The 21544-nt window shown below is 42.4% G+C and overlaps 2 protein-coding genes across 2 annotated transcripts in view; both read left to right on the plus strand.

Annotated features, from left to right (window-relative positions):
• The first annotated feature begins 255 nt into the window (after positions 1-255).
• On the plus strand, positions 256-6172 carry NDUFA5 (NADH:ubiquinone oxidoreductase subunit A5). Its single transcript, XM_035128520.2, has 5 exons — positions 256-397; positions 2853-2897; positions 3612-3728; positions 4849-4914; positions 5988-6172. The coding sequence occupies exons 1-5, from the start codon at positions 377-379 to the stop codon at positions 6087-6089; spliced, it is 351 nt and encodes a 116-aa protein (XP_034984411.1). The 5' UTR covers positions 256-376; the 3' UTR covers positions 6090-6172.
• A 2815-nt stretch (positions 6173-8987) lies between these two features.
• The window catches only part of IQUB (IQ motif and ubiquitin domain containing), a 34514-nt gene continuing 21957 nt past the window's right edge, over positions 8988-21544 (plus strand). Inside the window, exons 1-7 of the mRNA XM_035127969.2 lie at positions 8988-9333; positions 10286-11043; positions 12777-12911; positions 13262-13429; positions 13530-13705; positions 13926-14081; positions 17130-17340. Of these exons, the coding sequence (XP_034983860.1) occupies positions 10290-11043; positions 12777-12911; positions 13262-13429; positions 13530-13705; positions 13926-14081; positions 17130-17340 (1600 nt within the window). The 5' untranslated portion in view covers positions 8988-9333; positions 10286-10289. The remainder of the gene's footprint in view (positions 9334-10285; positions 11044-12776; positions 12912-13261; positions 13430-13529; positions 13706-13925; positions 14082-17129; positions 17341-21544) is intronic.

The following is a 21544-nucleotide window of genomic DNA, read 5'->3' on the forward strand; positions in this document are numbered from 1 at the left end:
GTTTGAAATCCTTGCTCCGCGCATGCGCATCCTGGCTTGGTCTTATGGGCATATAGAGATGTACGTCTTAAAAGTCTCTCTCTGGCACGGAAGCGACCTTGTGCGACGTCCCCCGACGCAGAGCCCTTTTGCGCATGCTCACGCGGACGTGCCTGTACGCTCCGCCCGCTCTGTCATGTGACCGAAGCGCAGGCGCGCGCTCCTACGCCCTCAGCCTTGCCCTCGGAGACATTACCTTGCCCCACAGCCGGGGGCTTGCGCACGCGCGTTGCCTTCGCTGGCTCGCCGGCTTCCGTAGGTTCTCAGGATTGGTCTGTTGTTGTTTTTTTTTGTTGCCCCAGAATCCCTTGCGCGCGGCATCTGACATATAGTAGCTATGGCCGGAGTCCTGAAGAAGGTGAGAGGGTTGAGGTCGGTCGCGGGGGTGGGCGTCGTGCGGCTGCTGGCGGGTCCCCTCGTGTGTGTTGCTTAACCAAGGGCGAAAGCTCGCTTCATAGGGCGAGGGGAGAGGCTGGTTGTGGCTCCCTCAGTGGGGACGCAGCCTGACCCCTTGGCTGCGAAGGTACCAAGGATGAGGCGCAGGGCCGGATTTAGGTGTGATGAGGCCCTAAGCTACTGAAGGTAATGGGGCCCTTTATATGTCCAGCTATCCCTTGTCAACAACCAATTGTCGCTGTTCTTTTGTGTTGAATATATGGTAATTTATGGACCTAATAGGTATCTAAAGTCATTTGCACATGTTGCCATGCAACCAGTCCATGCAGAATGTAGGCACCCTATATATATAGAAATGAGCAAACCAGTGATATTTTAGGTAGCAGGCTAGGCCCATTACTTACATTATAGGAGCCTACACAACACAGAACACAGCTGCTGTATGTAGGTTTTATTGTATTTGTTTTTTAACTTATATTTTGGAAATGTACATCCAGTTTTTTCCCTTTAAATTTTTTGGGGCTCCAAGAGAGTGGGGCCCTAAGCTATAGCTTGTTTAGCTTATATGTAAATCTGCCACTGATGAGGCGAACCCTATGTGTACTGCCTTGAGCGCATTAGAGGAAATGTGAGGGACATAAATGTCAGAAGAGCCCCATCATTTGGTGTCCTGTGGCAGCTTCCCTGGCCAAAGGGCTAGGTTGTAGTTATCCAGTGCTTTTTTTCTAAAGAATTTTTTAGGGGTACTCTCATTTTGACTCAAGAAAATCACCATTTTATAGTTCAGATCGGGAAAAATAAATACCGTAAATGGACAAAAGGCCGCCATCGGGGGTAGCAACAGAACTAATGATTCACCGTGCTAGAGAAGAAACTATATATTTTTTATTTTTAGTTTCTTTTCCCGTTAGATTCAAAATATATTTAGGGGTATGCGTACCCCTAGGAAAAAAAACACTGTAGCTATCCTTTTTAAATCTCTGGTCCATGCAACTGAAGCTGCTCACCTCAAGTTTCCAGTAGCTTTGGGGGTAGTATCCTGGGTGTAGAGGATCAAGATAATAATAATCATACCCCGCCCATCTGGCTGGGTTTCCCCAGCCACTCTGGGCGGCTTACAACAGAAAAATGAAATAAAATAATCTATTAAACATTAAAAGCCTCCCTAAACAGGGCTGCCTTCAGATGTCTTCTAAAAATCTGGTAGCTGTTTTTTTCTTTGACATCTGATGGGAGGGCGTTCCACAGGGCGGGCGCCACCACCGAGAAGGCCCTCTGCCTGGTTCCCTGCAACTTGGCTTCTTGCAACGAGGGAACCGCCAGAAGGCCCTCGGTACTGGACCTCAGTGTCCGGGCAGAATGATGGGGGTGGAGACGCTCCTTCAGGTATACTGGACCGAGGCTGTTTAGGGCTTTAAAGGTCAGCACCAACACTTTGAACTGTGCTTGAAAACGTACTGGGAGCCAATGTAGATCTTTCAAGACCGGTGTTATGTGGTCTCGGCAGCCGCTCCCAGTCACCAGTCTAGCGGCCGCATTCTGGATTAGTTGTAGTTTCCGGGTCACCTTCAAAGGTAGCCCCACATAGAGCGCATTGCAGTAGTCCAAGCGGGAGATAACCAGAGCATGCACCACTCTGGCAAGACAGTCTGCAGGCAGGTAGGGTCTCAGCCTGCGTACCAGATGGAGCTGATAGACAGTTGCCCGGGACACAGAATTGACCTGCGCCTCCATGGACAGCTGTGAGTCCAGAATGACTCCCGGCTGCGCACCTGGTCCTTCAAGAGCACAGTTACCCCATTCAGGACCAGGGAGTCCTCCACACCTGCCCGCCTCCTGTCCCCCACAAACAGTACTTCTGTCTTGTCAGGATTCAACCTCAATCTGTTAGCCGCCATCCATGTTAGGCAATGTTAGCCGCCAAGATTATCAAGGGTCTGGAAACCCTTGCATTGCAATGGGTTTTGGACCATATGACCCTTGTGGACCCTTCCAGCTCTACAGTTCTGTGATCTTCCAGCTTGGGATCCCAGCCTCATGAGGAATGGTTGAAAGAGGTGGGTGTGTTTAGTGTGGGAAAGAGGAGAACTTTCTGACAGTAAGAGCTTCTTTGACGATGGAACAGACTCTGGGAGGTTGTGGACTTTTATTCGTTAGAGAGTTTTAAGCAGGTGTCATGGATTGAGATTCCTGCATTGTAGTGGGTTGGACTAGATGACCCTTGGGGTTCCTTCCATCTCTACAGTTCTGTGATTCTATGATGTGGTAGATGTGTTGTTTGATGCAGCTTCCAAACAACAAAAGCATCTTTTGAGCTTCAGAAACAATATTTTTATATACATGCAAATGTAAAACTAATATCTTAAAACGATCCTTAATTTAGGATACTAAACATATCGATTTTTAAATCTCTGCAGACCACTGGACTAGTTGGGCTAGCTGTATGTGAGGCGCCACATGAGGTGAGTTTAAAGCATTTGTTTATTTGAAATTGAAGAAAATATGAGGAAAGTATTGCTTACCAGGAGCATATTTCATCTTAATAAGTTGAGATACAAAGAACTGCTTTGATTGTGCACACAGCCCCTTTGTGTGAGCCAAGAAGTAAATCAGCAGTCTTTCAGTAACTAGAGTTTTCCATGCTTCTGAATGTCCAGTGTGGTGTAGTGGTTAAGAGCGGTAGACTCGTAATCTGGTGAACCGGGTTCGCGTCTCCGCTCCTCCACATGCAGCTGCTGGGTGACCTTGGGCTAGTCATACTTCTCTGAAGTTTCTCAGCCTCACTCACCTCAAAGAGTGTTTGTTGTGGGGGAGGAAGGGAAAGGAGAATGTTATCCACTTTGAGACTTCTTAGGGTAGTGATAAAGCGGGATATCAAAACTTTTCTTCTTGGATACCCAAACCCTTCTTCTTCCTCAGTAGGCTCATTTTATATGTTGCATTAGATTTATTAAAGTAATTAATATTAATGTTCTAACTACCTTAAAATATGCAATTTCTCCAGTATCTTGAATTTGAGGTGGTTAAGATTCTAATAGAGTTTTGCAGATTTGTTCCCTTTGCTACTTACTGAAGAAAGCTGTGAACTTTATAGTCATTTTTATTACAATTCATAGTTCACTGTATAGGCTTTTATGGTTCACCTTCAATTACTGTTTGCTATGTGATCTTTTCAGCGCCTCCGGGTACTCTACTCAAAAATCCTTGCTACTTTGGATAATATGCCCAGAGATGCATCATATAGGAAGTATACAGAGAACATTGTAAATGAGCGGTTTGATATAGTAAAAACAGTAAGTATGTCATACATTTTAAGCATCTCAAATTACATTGTTCAAGTGGCCTATTGTCCCTTGCTTCACTTACCAGATTTGCTTTTTGAATTCTGTCAAATAGAGATGCATCATAAACTGGCACCAGTTGCCATGGGACTGGAGAGCTGAACAGAAAGGCCATTCTGGCCTCTCCCATCAGCTGTGAAATCTAGGGCTGCTGGGAGGCTGCACACATACACACACCCTTCCAAGTAGGGTATTAAGGCAAGGTGATTGACCAGAGAAGGAGCAGTAGCAAGTTTGCTTCTCTCAAGGCTTCAGAGCTGAAGGAAAACACACTTTGGCATCATCATCATTATTAGATTTAAATATCACCCTTCATCAAAAGATCTCAGGGTGGTTCACAAAATAAAAATGGCAAGATAAAAGCACAAATAAATAGTTTAAACAGAAACAACAAAACAATACCCCCTCCAAAGAAAACATTGAACCAGGAACTAAGGGCTGCTGGGTGTGTGGGTTTGGTATACATGTTTTTACAATCTTGTAAGATGCCTTGAGAATCATTCATTCAAATGTTTCCACTGAATTCAGCAGGGCTTACAGGATAGCAGCCTTGGTTTTAGTTTCATCTTGGACTCATACCAGAAGAACTATTATAGGTTATACAGTGCACCCGTTTTGTATTGTATGGGTTTATTAAAGGTGTCTGTGTGTTCTCTGGAGACCAGAATAGGAATAGTATACTTACCTAATGTCTTTTAATAAGTTTGTCAATATCAGATGAAGATAGATATTTTAGTCCTCCATGATAACTTAACCCCCCCCCTTGAATGGTTAAAATACCAAACACAATATTTTAATATTTGATGTTTGAAAAGCCTTAACTTTTCCACAAGGGTAATCTGAACTACTTATTGCTTGTTGATTCGAAAGGTTGTGGACATATACAGCTGGCAACCTATGGCTTCATATTCCTTTTGGCATTCTGAGAAAGAACTACTATTCTAGACTATATGCCACTTTTTGGAAAAGACTCATTGGGTTATTTTTTTACTCTTGAGTGAGATATAGAAATATACTGTTTGAACATACATCAGAGCACACCTGAGCCTTTCACTTGTTCTTGAACTTGCAGGAACCTGATGTGCAAAAACTGGAAAGTAAAATAAATGGTGGACAGATAGAAGAAGTGATTTTGCAGGTAATATCTTAGCAAATATCTAATTATTTAGCAAATATAGTACTTGCCAAATATGCAACTGTTTCTTATAGACTCTACTGAAAAAATGAAAGGAATCCAATTATCTGTTTAAAATGCTGAATTCTGAAAGTGAGACATTGTTGGGTTTTTTTTGGGGGGGGTTCTCTGTAGAGTAAATTAAGTCAGTTTGTTGTCAATATGGAGACGAGCCTTTACCACAGTAAAATATGAAATGTTAACTGTCACTATTAAAAAAATCACAATGCAATCCTATGTTTACTTAGAAGTAAGTCTCACCGAATCTCACCAAATATGGGGTTATTATACATGGTGAACTAAATTTGGCTGCTGAACAGAAAAAAGAATTTCCTAGCAATGTAGCTAGTCACTTAACCTCTTACGTCCTAATAAGGCAGACATAAAGACGAGTGTTACAGCATTTGCTACCCTGATGGAACCTTTTCTAACATAGCCTTGTCTATACAGCCCCTCAAAACTCTTTGAAATATTGGCAGCAAAAAGCCTTATTACAAAAATGTTGAGGGCTGCATACAACTAACCAGGCATGCAATCAGGAGTCAGTGCAAGGACTCCCGCTTGGACAAAAGGGAATGATCTCCCCACCCTGCATACCCCCCAAATGGGCTTGGGGAGGGTGTGCCTGGAGAACCCTCAAAACAGCATGTGGGGGGAGGAGAGACCATTCCATTGGGCAAACTGAAATATTTGGGAGGATGGGACTATTGAAAGAGCACAATCCTGACTTCCCCCCTTTGTTTTCTATGTTACCCCATTATGGAGCCATAAGCAGGCTTTACCAGACTATACTGAGTGCACTGCTGTTTGATGCATTGACAGTCAAAAGACTTGGTCAAAAGATATACAGTGTTTATGTATTCCAGTGTTGTACCAATTAAATTGTTTAATAAAAACCAGTGTCAAATATATATATATATCTGTATTTTAGTGTGTGATTAGTGGATCTAATAGATGTTCATTGTCTAGCTTAGATGTAACAACTTTGGGAAGGTTTTTTTTTTAAAGAAAAAAATCTTTTCTTTTCTTTTTAACAGGCTGAAAGTGAGCTCAGCCTAGCCAGGAAAATGGTGCAATGGCGACCATGGGAGCCTTTGGTTGAAGAACCTCCGTCTGATCAATGGAAATGGCCAATATAGTTAATGTTATTTGTAGCTTTTGGAAGTGAAAAAATATGTAATCAAATGTATGCTGGACATGAATGAAAAATATCTTAATTCTACTCATAAGATTTGTTTGCTATAATTATTGGTTATATATCCAAGTAAGGTGTACTCAAAGCAGACCTGTTGAAATTAATGGCATGGTAGTTCAGTGCATCTTCTCTGAATATGACTAGCATTCATTACAACCCATTAATTGGAAGATCACTGTGAACTTACCACCAGGTGCAAATGGTTCTCAACAATTTAACTGTTATAATCTTAAGTTCTATAGACACTTGCATGTATGGGAATCTGTATAGGGCATACAAGAACCTTCTTCCCCCACTGCCACCAACAACCCAGTGCATGGGTTCCAGGCTCGCATTCCTGAACAAGCAGAGGATGGGCTAGGTGAGCATTGGGAAGAAATGAACAGGCTTCCTATTCCCTGGACTGCAAACACACACACCCCGAACTCTGTTATTCCCTACTGAACTTCTTATGTGCATAGGAGAAAGACTGAGTCTATTAGGTTCTAGAACAAGCTGCTAGTAACATAGGCTGTATTGGAAGAGGAGGATATCCATGGATTACCTCCACTCTCAGAGGAGAAGGAGGAGAAGGGCTTAGTGGTAAAGCATCTGCTGCCTGTTGGTGTAGACAACATTGAGCTAGATTACCAATGCCTTGACACTCTATAAGGCAGCTTCCTATGTGCCAGAGCTATCCAAATTTTATATCCCTGTGTTGAGGAAGGAACAATTATCGGTTTCCATTCTATTTCCATTGGCAGAGCAGGGCTGCCTGCTTTCTCTGGTTAATTAGCCTTTCCCCCAAGTAATAGTTGACCTTTTTCCCCTCTTTTCTAGCTTGAGTAGAATGAGAAAGGGAAGTTTTCAGAAGTGACTTGATGAGTTCAGTTTGTGGCATGGGAACTGGCAGCTTCCCAAACAGCAAAGATTTCCTCCTTCCTATCTGACCAGCCAAAGTGATGCCACTAGGGCAAGAAGCTACTACAGATGAGTCTGGGGACAGCAAAAACCTGTGCATGCAACAATAAAATTTCTACTCTGTACGACAGGGGTAGGGAGCCTGTGCCCATTAAATGTTATTCAAGTCCCATCAGTTCTGACCATTGGTCATGCTGTCTGAGATTGAAAGAAACTGGAGTGAGTCCCAACAACCTATGGAGGAGCCACCCCTGGCTTTATACTGACATTTAAAGCTGCTTGCTGCTTGCTTGAAAATATATTTTAAAGTATTGTAATTATTCAAATCACTGTGACTGAAGAATGCTTTGGTGTTAGATGGGACCTGTAAACACAATCATTTACTATATTGTAAAAAATACTGTGTTTTAGAAGAAAAGCCACTAGAGGGCATCAAGTGTAACAGTGTGGTAAACGTTAAATGCAGAAGGAAGGGTCCCTGCTGGATGAAAATGACTATATGGTAAAAAGAAACATAAAACCAGTGCAACACAAATGCTCTTGCAACTTTCACCAAGATGAAAAGCCTGTATCCTTGTGACTAAAACTTGGAATTTTCTTATTGGCTTCAAGCTCCTTTCCTCACTTTTTGTGAAGGTGGCTAACTTCTTGTGTTAATTTCTGGTATGTTTGAACACTGTTTCACTTATTATACAGTTACTACCTTCTCCATAGTAATCTAAACTGAATTCCATAGAATTCCAACTAATAAAAGAAATGCAATAAGAATTCCAACTAATAAAAGAAATGCAATAAGAAAGAAGCAATGAAAACACACTTAAATCTGGATCATTAATGTTCCATGACATGTCAATCACATGTCAATCACAAATTCCCAGGTTCACCATGGCATGGGACCACCTGAGTGATGCTACTGGTCTGCGGACCACAATTTGGGAAGCCCTGACATAGAGAGAATAAATGTGGTGCAGCTTTCCTGGAAGTTGTATTGTGGAGACCTCTTGCTCTGCCATAGTGTGACACTGCACTTGTGTGCCCCTTTTAAAACAAAGTGAGCATTTATAAAGGCAGCCAGTCATTCAGACCTGTAAAGCTTTTACTCCCAATTTAGTGTGCTTAAAAGTTTAGAATGCAGCTTTATGCACCTACCGGTAGTCCAAGATACAAAATGCACAGGTGTCAAAGAGGACAGTGATGCCTTTAGTGTGGAGAGGGATTTTCAAGAGGTGCAGCTGCGAAAACAACTCTCATAGGGCTAGTGCTATCATTAGACTAGCTAGGCAGCAGTCTGGGATGCAGATCTCAGGGGCAGCTTTATACCAATTGGTTTTTGTTATAAAAGTAAAATATCAGAATTTTTAAAGATATATGTTGAAGCATTTTATCATTTTTAAAGCAATTCATACATTAGAATTGGTTTTTCACAGAATTGTAGATTGGGAAGGGTCCTGAAGGTCATCGAGTCCAACCCCCTGAAAGGCAGGGAAAACTCAGCAGCAAGCAAAGCAAGATCTTGGTGTGCCTGAAACTGACACTCTGAATAGACTTAATTTTTTTTTTGTGTGCTAAAACGTTTTCTTTCGTATTTGAGGAAAACAATCAAAGGTTGTGGTATAACTTATTCCTTTCCCCACCCAGACATCTTTGTTGAAAGTTAAAAAGTATAGTGTTATATGTGCACTAAACATTGTGAGAGCATAAATAAAAGAGAAACAGCACCTGTAGAAGGGAAAGTAAAGGGGGGGGGACCCCAAAACTGTATACTTCACAAAGTTGTACTTCACCAGATCTTAACCCATTAACAGTATTTGTAAGAATGGATTCATTCGTAGAAGGGAGCTGCATTTTTATTTTTCCAATTCATCAGTATTATTCTTGCAAGTTAGAATAAATGGAACAGTTTCAGGTTTTGTGCTTTTTTCTGCGAGACATCTGTTTTTGAAGATCAAAATTAGGGATTCTTTTGGGGGTTGTGTGTGCGTCTCTGCAAGTAGTGAGCGTTGCCTAGCGCGCAAAACAAAGCCTGGCGCGGATACTGACAGCCCCGCTTGCACAGCAGTCACTCGCCTGCACGCTCCATCTCGCCAGCACCGCTGTATGGAAAACTCCTGGCATGCAAAGCGTGTTGCACATGCGTCCCTTTCAGCTACACATTGATTTGTCCTTCCTCTCGCGAGAGTTGGCGGTTGCTATGGATACAGCGACTCTCCGTTCCCGCTTGCAGGCGGAGGAGGTCGGGCTGATCCAGCGGCCGCTTCGGGGAACGTACGCGAGTACCTAGCACTACGGTAAGCTCCTCCGCCTTTACTAATGCCGTTATTAATATCATTATTTTTATTTTTATTAATCAGTCGGCGTGAGAATAAGACAGAGAAGCTGGAAAGGAGCGGGAGCTGATGCGGAGCCGCCATGACGTGAACTGCTGAGTCCTTTACTACAGCTCCCGACACGCTGTGCGCTAGGGCTACGTTTAATTCCGGCATGGCGGCGGCGCAAAGCACCTTGGGACATGTAGTCGGTTGGTTTTGAGCGGGTTTTCCCTGTCCCCTCCCTCGCCGCACATAAATAATGATGGATGGCTCGTGTTGCATTCTGGGAGCTGTAGTCTCTGCGCGTAGGGCACTACAGATACTGTGGTACATGTGATGCCACTTGATTTAATTGATGATAAAATAAAAAAAAATAATTAAAAATAATAATTAAAAAATAAAGGTGCTGCTTGCTGGTTTCCTGCTTGCTGCTGCTCCTTAAACAACATTTTTCTCCCTTATTCAGGCTTAACTTTTCAAATACAATCATTTCTGTGTAGTCCAAATAGTTTGCATGTGCCCCCTCAAAATGTACCAATTTTGATAAGATGGGAGATTAATTTTAATGAGTAGATTCACTAGTTAAGAAACCTAATTTCAATGACAAGTTTAAAAAGGTAGATTTCTTACTTTTAAGTCCTTTAGGATAGAAAAGTAGGAATTGAAACTGGACAAAGAAGAAAAGCATGCTCTTAACTAGTCTCTAAATTTGCATTCTGGAATGTAAATGTAGTCGGCCCCACAGCACAGCAAAATTTTAAAGTTTGTGTATGCTTAGTAGGAAGAGTCCCATCCCCTCCAAGCAATTGTGTTGTGCAAAGGACAGGCAGTTACTAGACAAAGGAGTAAATGTACTTTTAAAGTTCACATTTCCCTGTAAATTATGCTTTCAGCTCATGTGAAGGTTAAAAAGGTGTACTTCTCCTTTCAGAAAAATGGCTGATCCAGAAGAAAAGGCAGGTGGCCTGGCTGAAGCAGAGGCTGAAACGCAAGTTTTAGAGGACACTTCTGAAACAAACCAAGCAGAAGAAAGTGCCGAAACTGTAGGAACTACGCAAGAGCAGACGGGTGCAACACAGCAGAATGAAACAAACCTGCCTATGGAGCAGGAACAAGGCACAGAATTAGCAACACGCGAATTGGGTGATGATGCTGAGGAACCACCACAGGAGCTGGCAGCTACTGAGGAACCAGCTGCTGCAGAGGAACCGGCTGCCATAGTGGAAGTAGCCACTGCTGAGGAACCGGCTGCCACTGAGGAACTAGCTATTATGGAGGAATTAGTGGAGGGGCCAAGTGTTTCTGAGGAACAGAACCAGAATCTTCCTGCAGCTGAGGAACCTGGCGCTGCTGCAGAAGGGGTTCAGGAGCCAGCTACTGCAGACAGACTGACAGAGGGTTTGGACGCGATAGAAAAAGAAGAGGAAGCTCCTCCAAAATCCCAGGATGAGGTCCCAGTGTTTCAGGAAGGTATTCTAGAGGTCCAAGATCTTGGTGCCAAAATCGAGCCGCTTATAGTTGACATAGATGCGTCTGATATCACAGTTGCAGCAGCTGCTGCTACAAGTTTTTCTGAAAGGGCGGCTGATTTTGCAGCACATATCCATTCTGCAAGTGCTTTGTTAACAGAAGCGTTAGCAGCTGAAAGAGAAGAGTTTGAAGCAAGTACCCAAGAAGCTACTGTAACAGGTGGGCAATTGTCAGACACCATATATTGCTGCTGCCTTTACGACTAAGAACTGTTACTGCTTAAATGATGTTAATAATGTTGATGACTGAAATGCGTCACTTGCTTAGGTCCACTGAAATCACTTCCAGCTAGTGGCTCCTTAGTTGTAGTAGTAGTAGTAGTAGTAGTAGTAGTAGTAGTAGTAGTAATAATAATTTATTACTCATACCCCTGGCCGGGCCTCCCCAGCCACTCTGGGTAGCTTCCAACAGGATATTAAAAACACTGTAAAACATCAAACGTTAAAAACTTACCTAAACAGGGATGCCTTCAGATGTCTTCTAAAAGTCAGATAGTTGTTTATTTCCTTGACATCTGGTGGGAGAGCATTCCACAGGGCAGGCGCCACTGCCTGGTTCCCTGTAACCTCACTTCTTGCAGTGAGGGAACCGCTAGAAGGCCCTTGGCACTGGACCTGAGTTTATATGCTTCTTTCCCACAAATTGAGCCCAATGCAGTGTACAAGGAGGACAGTAAAATAAATCACCAAATAAATCTAAAAATAAAAAACTAAACATTGTATAGCAACTCCCAATTTACAGAAAAGTGACAAGAAAAAAAAATCAAATGCCGAAAGCCACATGGAACAGTCATGTCTTGCAAAATCACTGTGATGCAACTTGCTGAAGCTATAGAGTAGGGCAGTGTTTCTCAACCAGTGTGCCTCCAGATGTTTTGGGACTACAACTCCCATCATCCCTAGCTAGCAAGACCAGTGGTCAGGAATGATGGGAGTTGTAGTCCCAAAACATCTGGAGGCACACTGGTTGAGAAACACTGGAGTAGGGAATGAATGCTACCATTTGGGTCCCTCAACTGTAAAGGGTCAGGCCTCCATGGGTTGTCAAGCCTCCATGGGTTTGACAACAAATACTTACAGTGGTACCTCTGGTTACAGACGCTTCAGGTTACAGATGCTTCAGGTTACAGACTCCGCCAACCCAGAAATAGTACCTCGGGTTAAGAACTTTGCTTCAGGATGAGGACAGAAATCGCATGGCAGCAGCGGGAGGCCCCATTAGCTAAAGTGGTACCTTAGGTTAAGAACAGTTTCAGGTTAAGAACGGACCTCCAGAACGAATTAAGTTCTTAACCCAAGGTAACACTGTACATGGTTAGGCTCATTCCTAAATGTGGCTTTTGATATTCAGTAAGCATGCTTAGGATTGCACTGTCAGATTTGTAGGTGGGAGAAATAATTATTTTTTGTATGCATGTACTCCAGCATTTGTACAAAAGCTATCCATATGAGCAAAAGCTTCCCAATTGATTTCAGTGGGCTGGGTCCCCACCCCCCACCCCATGGAAGGGGAATTAAGTTTTGTTCCTTTCTAGAGACAGCACTCTGGGTACAAGGTATATATTGTTGGTGTGTGCATAAAGTAAATTGCTGCTGCTTCTGATCATTATATCAGCTAAAGGATTATACATCATTGTCTCTTTTCTGTATGTTTTAATTTTAAATGGTGTCATAGTTAATATTCTATAATAGCAGATCTTGAAATAATTACATTTAAAAGAAGTAGATTATAACATGTCATATAATCTGTTGCATTAAAAAAAATTCTACCAAGGCCAGAAGAGAAGGAAAGGTAAATTCAGCAGTAACTTGACTTAATTCATCTAACTAAACAGTACAGTTTTTAGAATCTGCTGTTGATGAAATACGATAACAGATGTTTTGTTTTTTCAGTTCGATTCATGCTACATCCTGCTATCCAAGTTTTCACTAAGTCTTTTAACATTAACCAAACCGTGGAGCAAATGAAGCAGTACTTCGTAGGACGCTTAAAAATACCACTGGATATTTTACAAATTATGATGCTAGGTATGTATAAACCACTAGTGAGAATTAGAGTGAGTATTGATCAAAATTGCTCATGAACCACAGCAACAGAAAAGATTCAGTATTTTGCTGTTGTCTTATTTAGTTTTCAATTTTTGTTTGGTCTGTGTCAATTTGTATTGATGTTAATTTGAGTCATTCTCATAAAGATAAGTACTTCCTTTGTTAAAGAAGATGGATGTGGAGAGAAAAGCTTTGATTGGGATATTGCTACAGGCTTTCACTGAGTTTGGTTGCATTTCCAAAACTATCTTTAATTTTCTTTTCTAAAAAAAGAAAATGTTGATCTTTTTATTTGATGTGAAATATTAATAATCAATATTTACTTTTAGGGCGAATAACTGACAATAGTGAAACATTATGGAATCTTGATGCTAAACCTTATGGGACCATACAAGTTGATATGTTCTCCCTCGATGAAGAAAACTTTCCCCTTCAAGCATCTAAACTCCTAGAGGAATACTACATGCCTGATGTTATAACTTTTAAAGTGCAAACAGGTAGACAGCAATGTTGAAACATGCACTCTAGCTCATTCTGGTCAGGTATTACTCTGTAACATCCTCTCTATAATTTAATAATACTGTTTAATCTGAACAGATGCAGAAACATTTAAGGAAGTAAACGTGTCAATTAAAAGGCCAAATTTTCAGAAAGCGTTTTTGGGTGGATATAGACATAAAGAAACAGGCATAGAATATCATAATGCAGGATCACAGACAGACCCAAAAAAACGTCCAGACAAAGGCTATGAAGAGTTCTGTAGGTCAACACAGGTATGTTTGCCAGCGTATAAAATAAAGCACTAATATGAAAATAATCGTATAAAGAAATTTGAAATCTAAGTATTTTCTAACAAATTAGAATCCTATAATTATGTGAGTTATTTCTTCATCCATTTGTAAACGTGCTTTGTAGTCTTTTTAATTTGTCCAATGTTTCTAGCACAGCCTCTCTTTATTATGTGATCATTAAAATTAATAATTTTATTTCTAGACAGTTGTTGAGAGAAAAAAGCTGCAAAATACGAGAAATTCAACTTCCACTCAGATGACCAAAATTGGTGTCTATATATCAAATGTCACTGACAGATTGATAGAACCAAAAGGGTATGTGACAGCTGATGAGTACCATGCACGAAGACTTCAGGCAGTAAGTACTCAATCCATTGAATTATCATCTTTAACCCAGCAGATTAAAAGACCCTGCAATCCTATACCCACTTACCTGGAGAGAAGTCCTATTGATTAAAAAGCTATAACATTAAACTGCAAATCACAAATGTGATAAGTGAAAGTTACATTTAAAGGGGACTCACATTCATCTTAGTACATTACGAATTGCACACATTGGCTTCAAGTGGAGTTCCACTCACACAACAGGACTTTCTCTTCATCTCCTTCCTTGCACAAAACTTCTCTGGAGGGTTCCCCGGCCTGTGGAGCAGATTTTCAGGGTGCGTAAGGAGCTTGCACCAGTCAGATAAAGACTTGTTTAAGGCAAGTGTTAATTCTGTAAATTGTCAAAAGTTTAAAAATAAAGAAAGCTTGCTCATTTCTCCCCACTTCAGTGATTCTTAGGTCTGCAAATCACCAGTAGACCTTCCGGAAGACTACAGCAATCAGAATAAAACAATCTATGACTTTTCCTGGGCAAATAATGATGCATATTAAATGAAAACCCACCTTTTTCCTTTCATATTTATCATTTTTTTGCACTCTGATATACAGTCACACCTCGGTTTAAGTACGCTTCGGTTTGAGTACTCCACGGACCCGTCTGGAATGGATTAATCCACTTTCCATTACTTTCAATAGGAAAGTACGCTTCAGATTAAGTACAGACTTCTGGAACCAATTACAGTCATACCTCGGGTTAAGTACGCTTCAGGTTGAGACTGCTCCACGGACCCGTCTGGAACGAATTAATCCACTTTCCATTACTTTCAGTGAGAAAGTTCGCTTCAGGTTAAGTACGCTTCAGGTTAAGTACAGACTTCTGGAACCAATTGTGTACTTAAACCGAGGTACCACTGTAGTTGTGTTGAATATGTAGGATTTGTCCATGATCTGTGTCGCTGAGATATTTGTCAGTCAAGTCACTATCGCTTAGGGCCTCTTCTTACATTGAAGTCATTAGCCTCAGTAACAAGGAACAAACCCAAACCAACAATGCATATCTGGACTTCCCAGCAAGTCCCCCGTCCTTCCCTCTCACTCCGAACATTCATTATTTTAGTTAGCGTTCACTGTATAGCTCAGGAATGAGGAATCTGCGACACTCTAGATCAGGCATGTCAAACCTGCGGCCCTCCAGATGTTTTGGACTACAATTCCCATCTTCCCCAACCACTGGTCCTGCTAGCTAGGGATCATGGGAGTTGTAGGCCAAAACATCTGGAGGGCCGCAGGTTTGACATGCCTGCTCTAGATGTTGCTGAACTACAGTTTCCATCATCCCAGACCACTAGGCCACTTTTTCTGGGCCTGATGGGAATTGGAGTCCAACAGCATCTAGAATGCCACAGGTACCCCAGCTCTGCTAGAGCTGCATTAGATTGCAGAAACCATCTGTTTTAAATCAAGAAGCATTCCAAGTAGCTTCCTATAGTTGAATTGCTTCCACCTTAAATTGTGGAATGGAGAAACCAGAATAATGCAACAAATATAATAATAATAATAATAATAATAATAATAATAATAATAATAATAATAATAATTTATCATTTGCACCCCACCCATCCGGCTGGGTTTCCTCAGCCACTCCGGGTGGCTTCCAACAAAGATTAAAATACATTAAAATGTCACACATTAAAAACTTCGCTAAACAAGGCTGGCTTCAGATATCTTCTAAATGTCAGGTAGTTGTTTATCTCTTTGACATCTGATGGGAGGGCATTCCACAGGGCGGGCGCCGCTACCGAGAAGGCTCTCTGCCTGGTTCCCTATAGCTTTCCTTCTCGCAGTGAGGGAACTGCCAGAAGGCCCTTGGCGCTGGACCTCAGTGTCAGGGCAGAACGATGGGGGTGGAGATGCTCCTACAGATATACTGGGCCGAGGCCGTTTAGGGCTTTAAAGGTCAGCACCAACACTTTGAATTGTGCTTGGAAATGTACTGGGAGCCAATGTAGGTCTTTCAGGACCGGTGTTATATGGTCTCGGCGGCCACTCACAGTCACCAGTCTAGCTGCCACATTCTGGATTAGTTGTAGTTTCTGGGTCACCTTCAAAGGTAGTCCCACATAGAGCGCATTGCAGTAGTCGAAGCAGGAGATAACTAGAGCATGCACCACTCTGGTGAGACAGTCCGCGGGCAGGTAGGGTCTCAGCCTGCATACCAGATGGAGCTGGTACACAGCTGCCCTGGCACAGAAGTGACCTGCACCTCCATGGACAGCTGTGAATCCAAAATGACTCCCAGGCTGCGCACCTGGTCCTTCAGGGGCACAGTTACCCCATTCAGAACCAGGGAGTCCTCCACACCAGCCCACCCCCTGTCCCCCAAGAACAGTACTTCTGTCTTGTCAGGATTCAGCCTCAACCCATTAGCCACTATCCATCCTCCAACCGCCTCCAGGCACTCACACAGGGCCTTCACCCCCTTCACTGGTTCAGATTTGAAAGAGATAGAGCTGGGTATCATCCGCATATTGATGGACACCCAGCCCAAACCCTCTGATGATCTCTCCCAGTGGTTTCATGTAGTTGTTAAAAAGCATGGGGGAGAGGACAGAACCCTGAGGCACCCCACAAGTGAGGGCCCAAGGGTCTGAACACTCATCCCCCCCCCCCACTTTCTGAACACAGCCCAGGAGGAAGGAGCGGAACCACTGTATAACAGTGCCCCCAGCTGCTCAGCTGTTCTGAAAGGGATCTTTGCTGAACACACTGGAGCTTGTGTTTAAACATGTTTAGCATTAGTTTATAAGGGTATGTCTGCAGTTGCATTTCAAAGCTTAGTTTCTGCCCATAGTCACAATTTAAACAACCATGTATTCATTACACATTTTAAAGATCTTTTTATAATTAGGTTCAATTCATCTATTGCTTCATTTAAAGATGTGACATTCTGATTAGTAAATTACTTACTAAGGAAGCTAGCGAATTTGAAACGTATTTTTCCTGTAATTCCCAAAATGTATAACAGACTCAGCAGAATCTTGCTTCTTTCTTTCCTGCTATCTCCTACTCCCATCTACAGGTAATTGTGATACAAACTTATTTCCGACGATGGCTAGCTATGACTTTAGTAAATAAACTAAAAGAAGAATTGCGATTGAGACTGGAATGGGAATCACAAGAAGAACTAAGGAGACAGAGAGAGAGGGAAGAAAAACTGCTAAAGGAGTATAATCGAAGGCTGAATCCTAGAACAAAGGATGATTTTGAATTACTCTATCATGCTTTAGAATGTAAGAGATGGTGTGTGTTTTTGTTTTTGCATTAAGAGATGCATATTTTTGGAAATTCTGAAATTTGCTTGGTCAAAAACAAGGATATAACCATTGGAATTTTTTCTAGGAGGTTTTACACCAAACCACACTGGCTGTCATGAAATCACTGTTGAAATGGGATAGCTCATGCAGTTCAATAAAACCTGTGAGTTCCCATGGTATTGCAACACCGAGGCTAGGGGTTACCGTATTTTTCGCTCCATAAGACGCACCTGACCAAAAGACGCATCTAATTATTAGAGGAGGAAAGGGGGAAAGTGCTGTTTTTTTGGGATCAGCTCAAAGTTGTGCAGCTTCTGCAGCTTCTTTTGCAAATGGGAAAAGCCCCATTTTTGGGGGGATCAGCTCACAGTTCTGCAGCTTTTTTGCAAAGGGGGAAAGCTCCATTTTTTGAGGATCAGCTCAAAGTTGCTGAGCTTACCTTGCAAAGGGAAAAAATCCTGTTTTTATGGGGTTCAACTCACAGTTCTGCATTTTATTTAGGAAAGGAAAGGGAGCCATTTCTACAGTTTCCAGACCGATAATCTAATCAGCCAGTCACATGTGGCTGCAGCCTACGTCTGCAGAACATTCAACAATGGAGGCCTGGACAAGTGGGCGTGGCCTGGAAGGGAGCTAGCGTCCCTTATCTCCCTCCCTGATCTCTTGCAATTAGCTTCTGAGCCGGTTCCTTTCAACTCCCTCTTTCCCTCTTGTTAGCCTTTAGCTCTTCCTTAAAAAATAATAATAAGCGCACGATCTGCTTTTCGCCCCTGAGCAATCCTGCTCCAGGGACCATGCACTCGCTCCATAAGACACACAGACATTTCCTCTGACTTTTGGGGAGGAAAAAAGTGCATCTTGTGGAGCAAAAAATACGGTATGTCCAAGTCTAGCATGGACCCAACTTCTGTGCCTTACTTGAAGTGTCACTTGCTGCCACTTTCTCTTTTAACAGACATAATAGCTGGATCTAGATACATCAAAGAAGCGTTTCAGGTACACGTGTTGTGAACTTTATATGAGAAATCAGGGAAGCAAAAATGGAACTCCATAGCGCCATCTGGTGTCACAGTGTTAGAATGCATAAACAACGCATATACAGTCGTACCTTAGAAGTCAAACGGAATCCGTTCCGGAAGTCCGTTCAACTTCCAAAATGTTCGGAAACCAAAGCGCAGCTTCAGATTGGCTGCTGAAAGCTCCTGCAGCCAATTGGTAGCTGCGGAAGCCCTGTCGGATGTTTGGCTTCCAAAAGAATGTTCGAAAACCAGAACACTCACTTCTGGGTTTCGATCGTTCGGGAGCCAAGGTGTTTGGGATCCAAGGTTTTTCCTTTGCCAGTGTAGCTGAGTTCAATGTTAACTAATGAAATTAACTCAAGACACTCATTGGCTACATAGACATCAGGTTTCATGTAAATTGTGGGCTGGTTTCCAGGAGTCGAGTTTGTTTGCTGCTGAAGTCTTTAACTTCCATGTGAACAGAGAGCACCTTGTAACCTAGGCTGTGATGTTGCAGAAGCTCTTGGAATGCATGCTCACTTTGTGCTAGGAGAACACCTTTGCCTGAAGAAGTTGAGCATAAGCCTTGATTGACCCACATGCTGCTTCTGGCTTGAGATGGAACAGCTTCAGATTGTGTTGCCTCATATCGCTGCCTTGTCTGCCAATAGTGTAGTCCTGCCCTGTTGTTTGCTTCTATTTCTGTTTGTTGTTGACTGGTTGCTTCCCTGCAGTGGCTGCTTTTCATCTTCATATGGGAGCATTGTGATTCTAGGAAGCGTTGTTTAACCTGCTAATAGAACTGCTTTCATGTTCTTCCACCGTTGCACTGAATTGCTGAGACAGTGGTCCAATGAGTTTACTGCCCTTCAGAGGTTTGCGAAGGGCATGCCTATTGATTGCAGTGGTGGGAGCTTTTTACTTAGGTGACACGGTACAGCTTGCGAAATGTACAGTTTGATTTCATACCGAAAATGAGTCGTTCTATTAAAAACAAGGAAGGCATTATGATAAATAATACTAAATAATACTAAATGGTTGTCCTACTCAGAATAGACCAGTTAAAGTTAATGCACCTATGTTAGTAATATTCATTAATTTGAATAGGTCTTCTCTTGAGTAGGACTAGTGTTGGATACAACACAAGATGTCCTGCAGCTTCCTCATCCTTTTTGAAGCTGGTGCTGTGTTCGAAAGATTTCCTTCCCATCTCTATGCTTGAGAGAAGGTTGGGGGAAATCTTCCTCATCTCACACTTTACCTTTCCAAGCTAAGAGCTGGAGCACAGGGAGAGATGAAGTCCTGTAGCCATACTGGACCAATGCTGAGGCAGTGGTGGACACAAATGTTGAGTGGCTACCAGAGCTACCTAGAATGTGTGTCACTCTGATTATTATTCCCGTGTTGCGGACCAGAGGTTGAGGACAGAAAGTTGCGGAAGGGCATTAGCTCAGTGGAAGACCACATTTGTATACAGGAGGTCACAGGTTCCATCCCCAACATTTCCAGGACTAGGAAACTCACCAAATCCTGGAGAGCTGCTACCAGTAAGCATGAATGATACTGAGCTGATTGGGCCAATTGCTTGATTCTGAAAAAGACAGCTTCCTATGTTGGTTTTAAAGTACCTAATTTCATGGCAGAGGTAAAATTCAGACAAATGATTTATGGCTTACACAGCCTCTATGCTGCACCAGTTCTCAAAACAAGTGAATATTGGTTTGCATATAGAGCTGCAAATTAAACCAGCTCCAAGAAATCTGTTTTGAAAAATCATTTCCCGGAAGCAGGGAACAGTTTCTTTTCTTTGCATTGGCTGCCCCCTCGTGGGTCCTTGAAAGCTGTGTAGACTTTGCTGCATTGATTTGAACAGCGGTGGCAGCTAACCAAATAAAAAAGAAGAAAAGCTGAAATATTCAGTGATAAAAACATGATCTTGATAGTCCTCTCCTCTGTGCTGCTTTTTTATATCCTGGATGTTTTCTTCCTCTCATTCAATTGAGATACACTAATGGTTGTTACTCATTAGAATGAAAACGATTGAGATAATATTCTATAACAGTTTTTGAATTAGTATTTTTCCCGAGCTTTTCAGAAATGTGCAGAGAGCACGATCTTGATGATCTGGTGCTGTGATCCAGAGAAATTTGTGTTCATCTGGTACATTTGTTCACATTCTGGCTTTGTCATAGATTCACTTGGGCGGACTTGGAAAAATTGCTTATTCCTCTTGGTTCCTCATCTGTTTAATGGGAGTAATAACCCACTTCACAGGGCTCAGTGAAGACAAATAAGAAAAGTATTTATCAGGAACTTTGCACAGGTTACATGCCATGTACCTTGTAAAGCAATATCTAAAGAAAAAATGGCCTAACTAAAGGCTTCTTCATAGGTCTTCTCGTAATAGGGCTTTGCCAACACACACTGAATTCTGCCTTCGTGTATCCCTCAACCACCTTGCAGTGTGTCAAAAGCTGGATTCAGTACATTGAAGCAGAAGCACATGGCAAGTCTGCTGCCCACTGGGAGCAAATTGCCATTAAAACAGGGCCGCTATACACTATGTGACAGTGAGAATCTACCTATATCAGGAGTGGCAAACTCCCAAGAGACTGCGATCTACTCACAGTTAAAAACTGGCAATGATCTACCCCCTTTTTGGGGGTTGAGGTCAAAATTGTTGAGCTTTTTTAGGAAGGAGGAAGGCCCATTTTTGGGGGGGGGTGTTCGGGTCAAAGTTATTGAGTTTTTTCAGGAAGGAGCTTTTTTTAGGGGGAGCCAGTTGTTCAGCTTCTTTGGGGGGAGCCAATGAACTGCCAATGATCTACTGCAGATGTCTAGTGATCTACCGGTAGAGCACGATCTACCTGTTGGACATGCCTGACCTATATCATTGGAAAGATAACTAATGGTGACACAAGTGACTTAAAGTCAAAGTAGACCTTACATGGGAGTTCCATAAATGGAGCTCTTCAAATCTTTTTCAAAAAGCAAGTGCAGGTGGGATGTGTGATTTGTGTCTAAGCAATGGAGAAGGGGGAAGGGAATGATCCCCCAATGCAAATCACCCCCCTGAAGCAGTTACTATCTCCTAAGGAGAAAACACTTGTAGATGCCTGTTTGATTTTTCCCCTCCAGGCTAATAGCAGCTTCAGCTGGGCAGGGGATTTGCCTGGGAG

The sequence above is a fragment of the Zootoca vivipara genome, chromosome 10, assembly GCF_963506605.1.
Source record: "Zootoca vivipara chromosome 10, rZooViv1.1, whole genome shotgun sequence".
In the NCBI taxonomy this organism is placed as follows: Eukaryota; Metazoa; Chordata; class Lepidosauria; order Squamata; family Lacertidae; genus Zootoca; species Zootoca vivipara.